This window comes from Phocoena sinus, chromosome 10 (assembly GCF_008692025.1).
Source record: "Phocoena sinus isolate mPhoSin1 chromosome 10, mPhoSin1.pri, whole genome shotgun sequence".
Taxonomy (NCBI): Eukaryota; Metazoa; Chordata; class Mammalia; order Artiodactyla; family Phocoenidae; genus Phocoena; species Phocoena sinus.
Window position 1 is genome coordinate 86500793 of NC_045772.1, and position 15264 is coordinate 86516056.

At 37.5% G+C, this 15264-nt stretch overlaps 1 protein-coding gene across 3 annotated transcripts in view; it reads right to left on the reverse strand.

Moving 5' to 3' along the window:
* The window catches only part of PDE3A (phosphodiesterase 3A), a 324662-nt gene that overhangs the window by 40359 nt on the left and 269039 nt on the right, over nucleotides 1-15264 (reverse strand). For all 3 annotated transcript variants that reach the window (XR_004351893.1, XM_032646571.1, XM_032646570.1), the window contains one exon: nucleotides 11180-11304. Coding sequence is in view for 2 of the 3 variants with exons in the window: in XM_032646571.1 (XP_032502462.1) it covers nucleotides 11180-11304 (125 nt within the window). In the remaining variant the exon portion in view is untranslated. The remainder of the gene's footprint in view (nucleotides 1-11179; nucleotides 11305-15264) is intronic.

Here is a 15264-nt window from a genome sequence, read left to right on the forward strand (position 1 = left end):
ATTTATTTCTGATCTGATCTTTATGATTTCCTTCCTTCTGCTAACTTTGGTATTTTTTTGTTCTTCTTTCTCTAATTGCTTTAGGTGTAAGGTTAGGTTGTTTATTTGAGATGTTTCTTCTTTCTTGAGGTAGGAGTGTATTGCTATAAACTTCCCTCTTAGAACTGCTTTTGCTGCATCCCATAGGTTTTGGGTTGTCGTGTTTTCATTGTCATTTGTTTCCAGGTATTTTTTGATTTCCCCTTTGATTTCCTCAGGGATCTCTTGGTTATTTAGTAGTGTATTGTTTAGCCCTTCATGTGTTTGTATATTTTACAGATTTTTTCCTGTAATTGATATCTAGTCTCATAGCGTTGTGGTCGGAAAAGATACTTGATATGATTTCAATTTTCTTACATTTACCAAGGCTTGATTTGTGACCCAAGATATGATCTATCCTGGAGAATGTTCCATGAGCACTTGAGAAGAAAGTGTATTCTATTGTTTTTGGATGGAATGTCCTATAAATATCAGTTAAGTCCATCTTGTTTAATGTATCATTTAAAGCTTATGTTTCCTTATTTATTTTCATTTTGGGTGACTGTCCATTGGTCACAGTGGGGTGTTAAAGTCCCCTACTATGATTGTGTTACTGTCGATTTCCCCTTTTATGACTGCTAGTATTTGCCTTATGTATTGAGGGGCTCTTATGCTGGGTACATAAATATTTACAATCATTACATCTTCTTCTTGGATTGATCCCTTGATCATTATGTAGTATCCTTCTTTGTCTCTTGTAATAGTCTTTATTTTAAAGTCTATTTTGTCTGATATAAGAATTGCTACTCCAGCTTTCTTTTGATTTCCATTTGCATGGAATATCTTTTTCCATCCCCTCACTTTCAGTCTGTATGTGTCCCTAAGTCTGAAGTGGGTCTCTTGTACACAGCATATATATGGGTCTTGTTTTTGTATCTATTCAGCCAGTCTGTGTCTTCTGGTTGGAGCATTTAATCCATTTACACTTAAGGTAGTTGTCGATATGTATGTTCCTATTCCCATTTTCTTAATTGTTTTGGGTTTGTTATTGTAGGTCTTTTCCTTCTCTTGTTTTTTCTGCCTAGAGAAGTTCCTTTAGCATTTGTTGTAAAGCTGGTTTTGTGGCGCTGAATTCTCTTAGCTTTTGCTTGTCTGTAAAGGATTTAATTTCTCCATCAAATCTGAATGAGATCCTTGCTGGGTAATCTTGGTTATAGGTTGTTCCCTTTAATCAGTTTAAAGATGTTCTGCCACTCCCTTCTGGCTTGCAGAGTTTCTGCTGAAAGATCAGTTGTTAACCTTATGGAGATTCCCTTGTATGTTATTTTTCCCTTGTTTCTTTTTATATTTTTTCTTTGTATTTAATTTTTGATAGTTCGATTAATATGTGTCTTTGTGTGTTTCTCCTTGGATTTATCCTATATGGGACTCTCTGCACTTCCTGGACTTGATTGACTATTTCCTTTCCCATAGTAGGGAAGTTTTCAACTATAATCTTTTCAGATATTTTGTCAGTCCCTTTTTCTCTTCTTCTTCTGGGACCCCTATAATTTGAATGTTGGTGCGTTTAGTGTTGTCCCAGAGGTTTCTGAGACTGTCCTCAATTCTTTTCATTCTTTTTCTTTATTCTGCTCTGTGGTAGTTATTTCCACTATTTTATCTTCCAGGTCACTTATCTGTTCTTCTGCCTCAGTTATTCTGCTGTTGATTCCTTCTAGAGGATTTTTAATTTCATTTATTGTGTTGTTCATCATTATTTGTTTGCTCTTTAGTTCTTCTTGGTTCTTGTTAAACATTTCTTGTATTTTCTCCATTCTATTTCCAAGATTTTGGATAATCTTTACTATATTTATTCTGAATTCTTTTTCAGGTAGACTGCCTATTTCCTCTTCATTTGTTTGGTCTGGTGAGTTTTTACTTTGCTCCTTCATCTGCTGTGTGTTTCTCTGTCTTCTCATTTTGCTTAACTTACTGTTTGGGGTCTCCTTTTCACAGGCTGCAGGTTCGTAGTTCCCGCTGTTTTTGGTGTCTGCCCCCAGTGGCTAAGGTTGGTTCAGTGGGTTGTGTAGGCTTCCTCGTGGAGCAGAGTGGTGCCTGTGTTCTGGTGGATGAGGCTGGATCTTGTCTTTCTGGTGGGCCGGACAGCATCCGGTGGTGTGTTTTGGGGTGTCTTTGACCTGATTATGATTTTAGGCAGCCTCTGTGCTAATGAGTGGGGTTGTATTCCTGTCTTGCTAGTTGTTTGGCATAGGGTGTCCAGCACTGTCGCTTGCTGGTCATTAAGCGGCGATCTCTGGGAGAGCTTTCACCATTTCATATTACGTGGAGCCAGGAGGTCTCTGGTGGACCAATGTCCTGAACTCGGCTCTTCCACCTCAGAGGCACAGGCCTGAAACCCAGCTGGAGCACCAAGACCCTTTCAGTCACACGGCTCAGAAGAAAAGGTAGAAAAATAGAAAGAAAGAAAATAAATAAAGTTATTTAAAAAATTTTTAAATAATTATAAAGAAAAAAGTTAAAAAGAAAAAAAAAAGAAAGAAAGAAGAGAGCAACCAAACCAAAAAACAAGTCCACTAATGATAACAAGGGCTAAAAAGTATACTAAAAAAGAAAAACGAAAAAGACAATGGACAGAAAGACTCCTAGGGCAAATGGTAAAAGCAAAGCTATACAGACAAAATTACACAAAGAAGCGTACACATACAACTCACAAAAAGAGAAAAAGAAAATATATATATATCTATCTAGATATATATAAAACAGAAGAGAGCAACCAAATCCACAAACAAATCTACCAATGATAATAACCTCTAAATACTAAACTAAGATAGACATAAAACCAGAAACAAATTAGGTGCAGAAAGCAAATCCCAAGTCTACAGTTGCTCCCAAAGTCCATCACCTCAATTTTGGGATGATTTTTTTGTCTATTCAGTTATTCCAGAGATGCAGGGTACATCAAGTTGACTGTGGAGATTTAATCCGCTGCTCCTGAGGCTGCTGGGAGAGACTTCCCTTTCTCTCCTTTGTTCGCAGAGCTCCAGGGGTTCAGATTTGGATTTTGCCCCACCTCTGCGTGTAGGTCGCCTGAGGGCGTCTGTTCTTTGCTCAGACAGGATGGGGTTAAAGGAGCAGCTGATTCAGGCACTCTGGCTCACTCAGGCCGGCTTGGGGGGGCAGGGGGGGGGGGGAGGGGTACGGAAAGCAGGGCAAGCCTGAGGCAGCAGACACCAGCATGACGCCGCAATAGCCTGAGGCGCACCCAAAATTGAAACTCTTAAGCTTCACCTTGGACTCCTTTTAACTCAGTAAGGACCAGGAGGAGTACTCAGGCCACTGGGCCAATCTTCCTCTGTGTGCCACCATCCTTGGCAAGACAGGATGCACAGTGCGGGCATCTCTACAGCATGGAATACGAGGAATGAATCATCATGAAAAATCAGTGGCAATGTTGGCAAGTTCAGTTAAAGCCTTGGTGTCCTGGAGTAACTTCAAAACAGAAGGATATTATTATTTTTTTTAATCATTAGGGCTTCCCTGGTGATGCCAGGTGGTTAAGAATCTGCCTGCCAGTGCAGGGGACACGGGTTCGATCCCTGGCCCGGGAAGATCTCACATGCCGTGGAGCAATAAAGTCCGTGCACCACAACTACTAAGCCTTAGCTCTAGAGCCCGAGAGCACAACTACTGAGCCCACGTGCATAGAGCCCCATGTTCTGCAACAAACGAAGCCACGACAGTGAGCAGCCAGTGCACCACAATGAAGAGTAGCCCTGGCTCGCCGCAACTAGAGAAGCCCACCGCGCATCAACGAAGACCCAACATAGCCAAAAATAAAAACAAGTAAATATTTATTGGCATATAGTTGATTTACAATGCTGTGTTAACTTTCAGGTGTAAGTGAATCAGTTATACATATACTATATCACTCTTTTTCTTTTTTTTAGATTCTTTTTCCCATATAGGCCATTACAGAGTATTGAGTTCCCTGTGCTAAACAGCAGGTTATTATTAATCTACATTATATATAGCAGTGTGTATATATCAGTCCCAATGTACCAATTTATCCCTCCCCCACTCACCCCTGGTAACCATAGTTTGTTTTCTACATCTGTGACTCTACTTCTGTTTTGTGAATAAGTTCATCTGTACCCTTTTATGTAAGATGCCACATAAAAGTGATATGATGTGATATTTGTCTTCTGCAGAAGGATATTATTTTCTCCTCCTATTTTTGTTTCTTCTTGGCATTCTGACCTGATGACATCAATAGTTAACAATTTCTCATGTGTTTGCCCTCTCTTGGGTTGTGAGGCTTTTAGCAGCAATAGGATCTGCCACTGCTTTCAACATTAATGTATCTGGAGCAGAGTTTTTTAGCAGGCGTTGGTTGCTTAAAATATGTTAAGGAAGAAGATGCATTTTTGAGAGGCAACTGGCTTTGTTAACCATCCATGTTTTCAGTGAAACTACTTTCTGTGCATCAAACAGTACTTTGATCAGCATCGTTTCTGAAGGAAACATTTAACAATGGAATATGATCCATTTCAGATCAAACAATAGGCCTCAAGCTCAAATGATAAGTGTGGACATTTGTGCCAAACTGCGTTTACTCTCGGTCGTGAACATTTTACAAAACGCTGGCTTTGATTGCCAAGTGCTGAGGTTTGAGGACGGGATGCTGTCTTTTGAAGTTACTCTCTCCAAACACAGAGAAGGCAGCCTGCACTAAAACTGAAGAAAAGAGAGAAAATACTTCTGAACAGCTACCTGCTTCCTAATTTTCATGATTGCCTGGATGAACAATCTACTGTTAAGCAAATGAAATGAAATCAGGCAATGAAATTGCTTTAGGCAATTCCTTAATTATTTTGGTAACTGACTGTGAGTTTGGGGATAGTTTTCTACCACTTCTTAAGACTAGTTGAAAGCCCGTGGGAACACCATCCATTTCTGTCTTGACACAATATATTTTCTGAAGGTAATTTACGAGAGGAGAGATTTTCTTCTTTGCTAATTTTTAATAGCTGTCAACTGATCCTCTCAGAGATGCGCAATTCACTCTGAAAACACAAATTGAAAAATCCGCTCTATGATTAGAGTTCTTGGAACTAATGGATTAACTAAACTTAAACAAATAAGCAGAACTTCAGACTCCGGACTCACGGCCTGGGACGAACTTTAAAATAAACCTTGTAACAGAGGAAAAGCGCTTTGCTTTTGCAGGGCCGTTAGGCTACATATTTTGAACGCTCCTAACAAGCAGGGGTCTTGGCAACACCGTGAAGAGCGGGGGTATTTTTATTCTGTAGGTGAGAAGATAAAGGTATAAACATATAACTTTCTTTTTTCTCAAGCCAAACTATTTCTCACAGTGTGCCTTATCATGGTTTACTTGAAGTTTTAAAAACAGAAAGGGTTAGGAATGCCGTAGGAAATGGCCATATATTTACATATATTAGTCTTCGAATAGATGGAGAGATATAAGTGCAGATAATAACCAAATACTCTTTCTAGAAAGGAGAGATTGCAAATAAAATTATTTCACAGGGACAGCATATTCTTGTAAGTCTTCAAAACCAATTATTCTCTAAGATTTTTTAAAGTATAATCATGTCTAAAGTTAGAGAGATGAAGTTTATGACCTTTGCAGTCTCACCCAACCTTCTGTTACACACACACATCTATACATTCATACACACACATACACACACACACACACACACACACACACGTGAAGGAACTCTGATGAATACTCACACTCTCAAACATATTTATCTTCACTTTCTATTTGAATAATTTTAAGAGATTCCAGGAAAAAGACACGGCACATGAAATACAAACTTTTGGATGATTCAGACCACCCCAATGTGAAATACTTAAAATTAAAACATTTAAAAATTTAAAATAGGACTTTAAAAAGTTCTAAAGTACCAACTCCTTTGAGTAATTGCGTCTTTAACTCCATGCTCCTGAGAACAGGAGAAAATGTGTATCAAGACACAAGGAACGTTGGGCAATCAAAAGGAGATGATAAATAATACTGGAGGGAAATGATTTAAGTGAATCCATGTGTTTGTGTTGTAAAACTCAGTTTTAGTTGAACGAAAAAGGGACTAGTATGTCTGATAAATACATGCCTCTTTTCCACACCCACAGGAAAATAGACAGCCCTAATATTTTTCCAAAACAAAAAAGTATCTAAAGTATAGAGATAAAAAAAAAGATCACAATGCCATAATTAAATTTCTCTCTCACTTCAAATTTTCCATAGGCAAAACTCAGTCTAACTTGTAGGTGTAGAGATATCTGTAATAGTTGTAATAGGATGATAAGAACCATAAAATTTATAGGAATCTGGAAAGGGACTACTCGCTGCAGATGTGAAAAGCATGAAATTAGGTTATAAAAGCAGAATGACAGAAAGGCATCTCGACATATTCAGTGACTCATAATAGAAAAGCAAGATTGAAAATGCAAATTATATTTAAATCTCCCATTTTTAGGCTTTAATCAAAGGATTCCTATGTGATTTCATCCATTTATTTTATATTAGTAACTGCATAATAATCGGTTGCATTCCAACCGTTTAAATGAATGTTGACTGATGGTGCCAGAGGACACACTGTTTACTTGATTTGCGCAAAGAACAGATTTCATTAGTCCTGTCTGGAAACAGGTCATTTATCTTCCAGTGTTTCTGTTCTTTCAGTTCGTGCTTGCATCCCCCTACCTCTTTTGCCTCCTGCTTCTTATTTTCCTCCTTAGATTCTCTGCACACTTTATTTAATTCCATTTCCTTAGACCCTTGCCACATAAAGGGGCTTTTCTCAGCCCCTTCCCACAGTTTTCTTGAAAACTGGGTGGCAACCACTCTCACTTACATCACACCTGCTTAGGAAATCAACCCCACCTTGCCATCTATGCAGGGAAACGAGCTTTCAAACAGAAAGGCCCATCTGATCAGGGAGAAGTATGATTGAATTTCAGCTCTCTGATTCTTGCTGGATATTCTTCTCCCTTTTGGCAGGCTTTCAGGGATTTGTTTAGTTGAATTCAGCACACATAGGATATAGGTTATTTTATAAATATTTAGCTCTGCTGTGACAGCAGTCTAAAGATGGCACAATGCAAAATCCCTTGCAAAGTAATCTATGATGGAGATTTTTTAATGTACTTTAAGGCTCTTGCCATTCCCGTGGCTCTCATCTCTACCATCTGCCTTGGTGGTATCTTCCGTGGACATTCTTTTCCTTTCACACTTTGCCCTTCTTGAGTGCAGGCATATGAAGTCGGGGGCAGGACACAGAATATGAAGCTGTTCCTCACATCTGTCCCATCATTTTCTCCGGTTATTTCCAGTGAATATGCTAACCCTAAATTTCTACCTTCTTGACTTTACCACGTTGGTTATTTTAAGAATTTTAATTTTATTACCTAAATGAAGAAACTGAGAGACAGAAAACCAAACCCTTTCATTAGCTTGTCCTCAGCCAAGGAAAAGCCCCCAAAATCCTAATTTTAAATTATCTTAATTTGTCATCCTCAATTTTTTTTCTAGTAAGTCTTTAGGACAAAAGAAAGAACTCTGGACTAATTGTGTGGCCTTGGGCAAGTTACTCAATATTTCTGTGCCTCAGTTTCCTTATCTGAGCCTGTCTTCCGAGCTATACAAGAATGTAGAACACAAATTCATACATCATCTCTCGGGTTACATATTATTATTGTCTAATATTTTAATTCTTTCCATTAAAAATCTTTTAAAAATACCCACAGATCTGGAAATACTATTATTTACACATATAATGTTTGTCTGCATGGAATCATGGTTTTCAAATTTCTGTGTTCACCATTTTTATTAGATCTCAGACTTTTTCTCTGCAATTATATTTTTTTCTAGAATACATCCATCATACATTCCTTTAGTTAAGATCTGGTAGGTGGTAAGGTTTTGACTTACCTGAAGGTATCTTTAACTCATTCCTAGTCTTCTGAGATAGATTTTCCCCACACACAATTTTAGGTTGACTATTATATTCTCTCAGAACTTTGAAGAAAATATTTTCCTGTGCTCTGACACCCTTTATTTGTGACAGTTCAACTCTCAGACTGACTAAGAGGTAATGTATCTTTTCTCTGGCTAACTTTAAGATTTCTTTTCATCTTTGGTGTTCTGTGGTTTCACTGTTTTGTGTCTATGTGTGAATTTTTTTTACTCTTTCCTCTCCTTCTACTCAAATAGTTTATGTTCCCTATCCTCTACTAAAACTATGATCATGTATATTACACTTTCTAATTCCTTCTCCTATATCTCTTAAAGTCTTACATTTTCCAGTTTCTCATCTATGTTTCATTCCATGGAATTTCTTCACATTCTCTGCCTTCTAGTTTACTAATTCTCCCTTCAGTAGTCTTTTATGCCATTTAACCTATCATATTTCCCTGATTACATTTCCAAAAGACATTTAGCTGCCCTACAATTATGTCTTCTCTCATTGCTATTTTTTATGACCTCATGTTTTTCTTTAAACATTTGAGTATTTTTTTTAGCACTTAAATATCTCAACCCTTTTAGAGCTCTGTACAGGTTTTTTTTTTTTTTCTATTTTCTCTAACTCGTGGTGCTTTCTTGCATGTTTACAGTGATCTTGGTTGTAAGCTCCAATTTGTTTGAACTTGATATGTTGGGGTTGCATAGCCTGGTGATGCTTTCCTCCAAAAATTATCTGTACATATTTTTGTAGGGAGCCAAGGGGTCCTTCTGAATTAGAACCACTTCAGTGCCCCTTTAAAAGTCTCAGGTTTAATGTGGAATGCTCAAATTCAGTTCCTCCACCTTGCTGGGGTCCCAAATGAGTCTCTGCATTCCTGAGCTCATCTGCATTTGCCCTCAGTGCAATCCCAGTTTAAGTATTTGCCCACATTGTCCTGTTCCTGACCCTAGTGAAATCTCAATTCTAATCCTCAGGTCATGAATGACTTATAAGTTACAAAAAGTAATGAACATTCTCACGAGCAGAGAGGACCAGATTAATTTTTGGAAAATCGGATTACCTTTCATGGTTTCTTTCAGTAATGCAATGCCAATAAAATGGTACTTTGTGGAGGAAGTGTCTTCCTACACTCAACAGTAGAGATTTAAGCCAAGTCAGTGCTTAAACGGTTTCAAGGAATAGTTACCAGTATAAAGTGGGTGATCAAAGGGGAAAGAAAGTACTAAATTTTCTTCTTCGAGATGTATGAAACAACAACAGAAGTCCTTCCTTAAGTTAGTCCTTCCTCTTAAAATTAAGTTTATATTTCAAGGTGGTCTCTTGAAATATTAGTGGAATGTGAGTACTGGTTCTCTAACCCTTACAGAAACGCTGCCATTTCAGGGCTTCTGCTTCTGGCTATGATGCAGCAGTTTGCGGTAAATCCATGCTTCTTTGAGAACAAATAGAAAAGTTGAGTTAAAAATTTAAAAAGCGATCGAGGGGAGGCAAACCAATTCTGAGAGACTAGGTTTCCAAATAGAAGAGACCCTCAGAAGGGTGAGCCAAAACCCTGTGAACCGTTCTTCCATTCAGAGCGTTATTTACGGACCATTGGCATGGAACAAAAGGTTAAGAATCCAGGCAGAGGGATGCAGTTATTAGGAAGGCAAGCCAACAGAGCTTTTAGTAATGTCATGAGGCTGATGACACAAACATTGGAGTTTGGGGCTGCCATGGCAGCCAGAACTTGAATGTCTAACAGCCCAGTGGGAAGAGGGCAGCTTTCCCCTTGAGCCATTTGGTGAATTCTTGAGCTGCTTGAAGATTAAGAAGCTAAGCAGGGAGCTACTGAAAATCTCAGTCGAGTTTTCTGCAATACCGAGAGGTGAAAACTTGGAGTTAGAACATTCCAAGAAGGAGAGGTCAGAGTAGATACCCCAGACTCTCAACTGGGATTCAAGGCGGGGGCCAATTTACAGATGGAATCTGACAAAAACTGTACTTCAGTTTTGAGTCAGCAGAGATTCTGATTAAATGAGGTAATCTTCCCTCCAAATCATTTTACTTTCCTACCTGAAACTTCATTGATACCTAAACTCCTTACCACAGCTCCTGGGTCCCGTATGGCCTCTGTTCACAGACCTGCTTTCATCTCCCATTCTGCATTCAGGGCTCTCCCTTTCTTCTTGTTAGCTTTGCCAGCCATTTAGAATCTTAAGTTGCTGAGGCTTTCCCTCACCAAGTTGGGTCTTTATATCTCTTTTGTTATTTGAAATTTTTCCCTCACTTCCTTATCATAGCCTTTAACACACTACGTATATAGTAATAGCTGTCCATCTGTTTATAGTCCCCACTAGCATGTAAGTGAGAATTCTGTGAGAGGAGGAACAGGGTCTGGTTTAGTCACTGCCGCTTTCCTCAAATTAGTTCAGTGTCAGAGATAGTGAACACTCCACACGTACTTATTAAGTGATGCTTGAGGAAAGGGAGACGCTAATGCTTAGAAGCACAAGGGGTGCACTGACACCATCGAGGAAAACCCCATGCAGATCCTAGATGGGAGAGATGACATCAAATTTCATTCTGTACCTGTTTGAAAGAGAAGGAAAACCTCCTACCCACGGTACTCTTGGGTCTTTTGGTTGCTGGCGTGTGAGCTTTTTCAAAGGGCTCGCAAAGGTTCTGAATTGTATTTTCTCCAAATTTAAATACCTCTCCTTTTCTGTATTTCTATGTTTGGGGGGAGGTGAGTGACACAGAGTAAGAATTTCTTTGAAAATTATAATACATGTAGTAAATGAAACATTTCCTAGAACTTATAAATACCACACTTCTGGAAAATAATTTTCTTTTTCAACAGACACTAAAAATAAAATTGAAATTTGATAAGTACTTCATTAGCTTTTATATTATAAGGTGATGCTTCCAGAGATTATCCTTAACAGTGACACTGATTTCCTACTCATTCAATAAGTTCAAGATAGGGTATTTGGTACAGCTACCTTAAAAGAACCTGTATCATCATATAAAGTGGAAATTTAAGTTAACTATAGTTGGTTATTGAGGCTTTTGCTTTTTAGAAGAGTCAAACCAAGCACACCTGAGTGTTTCAACACTTGAAGCTTAGTTCATTCCACGACTGCACACGCAATGAGTATGAGCTCTTTCTCCAATAAGTTACTCACCTGGTCGATTTTGCTTTTTAGCCTTTACGTGGTTTGAGGCAGCAACAGCATAGGATGAAGTGAAGGATCTGCTTTTGGTGAGAGTCATCATCACTGAGTTTTTCCAAGAGTCTGGATTAATAGCACTATAAAGACAGGGTATAAAGAAAAATGAAGAAATTATTCATCAATTATTGGGGCGGACCTTACCAGAACCAACCATCATTTCCATAGTAGACTTTCTGAGTCATGGTCCAGGTTCAGTGACAGAACCACTTTACTTCCAGATGACAAACAAGCTTATCTAAATTCAATCTCTACTGCAGGGATACAGTACACACTCTTTAAGGATTCTGGGTTAACAAAAGACAAAAGATAGCTCTACAGTTTATCCAATTACTAGGTATCAATCACCTTCTCTTTCTACTTCTACAATCATGTTCCTCACAGATTTTCTAAAAACATGGCAAGTTAGCTAGTTAAGATGCAGGTGAACTTACATTAAATATGAATGGCATAATGCTTCCTTCTAATTTTAATTTATTATTAAATAAATTTTTAATTTATTATTTTTTATTAATTTATTAATTAGTAATTTAATTTATTTTTAATTTATTATTCTTAGGGTAACTAAATTAAAAAATCAAGTGCTTATAAAATCATTCAAAGATAATACTCTTTGCAGTATCGTGAAGGAAAAGGTTTAGTAAGAGGTCTTTTAACCTACCATTTCTTTTACTGATGATACCCTGGAAAGAAAGGGATGATGAGCCAAACCCCCTAGTAGACACTAATGACAGACCTGCTACTAAACATACTGATGCTGTTTACTAGAAGAAAGGTAATGACAGTGAGGCTTCACCTAGGGAATGCTTTTAGCCGGATATCCTTGGTCTGTCTAGGTTATTACTGTAAATAAATCTGGAATCAATAAATCTCTGGAAGGCTGGGATGGAGAACATTACAAAACACCACGTAATTAATGGGATATAAATTTTGGAGCTGTTCCAAACCAAAATTTATCTGCAGGCATTGCTCAAAACCTTACATGCTGAATCTGAAATAGAATCCATTGTAATTTGAGAGAGAAAAGAATTTGGGAAGTCACGTGGACAATCTTGGACCGCTGCAAAGGAAAAGTGTTTGGTTTGTGTTTGGCTGACACCTGTGTGCTTTCAAGCATTAATAAATTTGGTACTGGGTAAAATCCATCATTTGCATGAGGATAATTGGACAATTTGACCTTCAGCCAATCTTAGATTGGCGCTGTAAGCGGATGTACCTGGTCTTTCTGGGTGACTTGTAAATAAACCTGAAATGGATGGAATTAAAGGGTCATGAAAGCTGTATAATTAATGAGGTATAATTTGGAGGTGTTCTATAACCAAAGTGGCATCCTCTGTGCAAGCATCATTATGTGTGCCTTGCTTACAATCGTGCATATTAAGTCCAAACCAGAACACAAGCTAACGTGGAGTAAAAGGACTTTTAGGGTGTTGTACTACCAGTTTGAGACCTCTCAAAGGGAAGGATGCTGAGCACTGGTTGGCTACTTCCTCTGTCCCTTTATTATTAGTAAGTTTAGCAATGGGAGAGATCAATTTGTGTTGAGTCTGATTTGACATTCTGCCACTTGTTACCTCATTTCTTCTCTTTCTTTTTCTTTTTTCAGAGAGATTTTTCTTCAACTGTTGACCCAGGTATTTTAAAACTTCATCTTTTCTCCTTATTTTAAATAGCATTTGAAATGTGGAATAAACTCCAGCAATTATCAAATACAATTAAGGAAAGCCTACAAAATAATATTTGTTTCATATCCTTCTTAGAAATCTCATCCTAGGCTCTTCACAAATGCCTGGAACTTTGAAACAATAAACTCAAAGAAAACTGAATCTGAGATAGATAAGTACACCAATTATTTCCTTCTACCACTATTCTTTCAATTCCTTTTGCTGGATTGATTGACTTATAAGACTTAAAAAAAAAAAAAAAAAAAGACTTACTGTGAAGAAATTTTATGTAATGTATATGTGGCCTAGATGTTTCCTTAGCACATTGTACAATAAACGGGTTGTGACTCTTCTATGTAGACTTTCAGAAGATAAGACCTTAACATTAGCTGAATTTATTTTTTAATATCTTAAAAAGTTATATTATGAAAGCTAGCTCAAAAACTGCCTGCTACTGTCTTATACTTCTTTAATAAAAACATTTAAAATATGCTCATTTTGAGAAGTTTCATGAAGTGCAATAATGGAGCATCTTTAATGTATGGGAAGTTAATGAACTTCAAGATAAATAAAATTCCAGCTATATATCCTTTCTTAATATAATAAATATTAATTTATTAAACAGATATTATTAATAAAATAACAAACCAATATATGTATAGGTGTGTGTGTATACGTGTGTTTGTATATACACACACGCACGCATACACACTCTGTAATTTACAGGCACTTTCAAATGCATTGCCTTGTGTGATCCTTGCAATAGTTTTCAGCTGCCTATTGAACTTCACCATTTAAATTGATTCCTGTTTAAATCTCATGAATATATAATGATTTGAATTCCAGAGAGGAAAATAGCTTGGAGAAACCTTTACTCGGTCTTCCCACACTAACACAGCAGGGGAAATCTATCTGTGTGTCTGTTGTAGAAGATCTCAACCCCCCTCCACAAAACTGGATTTTATAACCTTAGTGCTATCTATAAAAACTTCATCCTAGGTCCTAAAAGTCTTACCAGGTCCTAACAGTTTCTTTTACTGAGTTTACAGCGTTCTTTCTGCCTAATATACAGAGGCAGGGGTCAGTCAGTTCCAAGGGCAACGTGAAACGATTAGAGTATGATTTATTTCAGACTTTTTTATTTCTCTCAAGCCTATTTTTTTAAAAGCACCTACTGGCATTCTTCCACCTAATTTTACTCCAGTTGTGCCATTGTTCCCTTTTTTCCTAAGAATTCCTTCTGGTGAGTACCAAGGCTCTGGATACACATCTCTGAGTGACAGGGCCAAGATTCTGATTCTCAATCCAGTGTCTTTTCACTCAGCTGGATTTAAAACTACCCAGGAGTAAATCATCCAGCTCTGTACCTAAAAGAATATAAGCTGAGGACTGCTTCTACTTTTCACTTCCCACTCTTTGATCACTGCAGTCCTCAGAGAGCCTCAGTGAAAAGACAGACATGGAAAGGAAGAAATAAGAGGGCTGACAGGGAAGAGACTTCAAAGGCTAAAACTCAAATCAGTTTTGAAATGAGTCAGCAGGTTTAGGAATAGGTCTCCTAAGTGAAGAGGTTTTAAATTTGGTTTATCATCAGGGCTGGAGATGATCTGAGGCTGTCTTTTCACTATTTTCACGCACGGCAAAGGATGAGTCAACCAAAACCAGCTGTATTTAATGGTGGTACCATTGCTACTTACTTACACATGGTTTTCCCTTAAAGGGCTCAAATTCTCTTCAGAATGTATCTTATTTCTTTATAATGGTGAAAAGGTTGTACCATTCTCAGATTTTATATCAGGACTTTTAATAGGATAGTGAAATAAAGGAATAGTAAGTTAGACAGTGGAAAAAAGCATACCCAGGCAAGACATCTATTAGTATTTTTGGGACAAAGAGAATGAATGGGATTGTATGCTATTCCTTATCTATTTTGAAAATATTTGAGCATGAGTACTTATTTCATAAAGCAGAATGACAAAACCTTTAGGAGTTAAGCTCATAGAAGTTTTTGAAAGCTTCTTCCTCACGACGATTTCAGTGTTAGCCCCCAATCTCATTTAACTAAAGGAAGAGAGAAGTAGGAGAAAAGAAATTTGATGAGAAGTAACAAACAATAACACAAAGAAGGGTGGCATTTAAGAATGCTTGAATGGATTCTTGGTAGAGTCGTTCTACGGAAAGTAAGTAAAGGAGCATTCTTGCCAAGGTGTGTTGGTAAAATAGATATACACTGAGAACACAAATTCATTTTCTTAAGCAATGAATATTTAACTATAATTCCCTACTACTTATCAGTATTTGCTGTAGTAGAAGTCGACAGTGGTCAATATTTTCATAGGAAAATATCCTCAATGACTTGTAATTTTAAACTTTAGG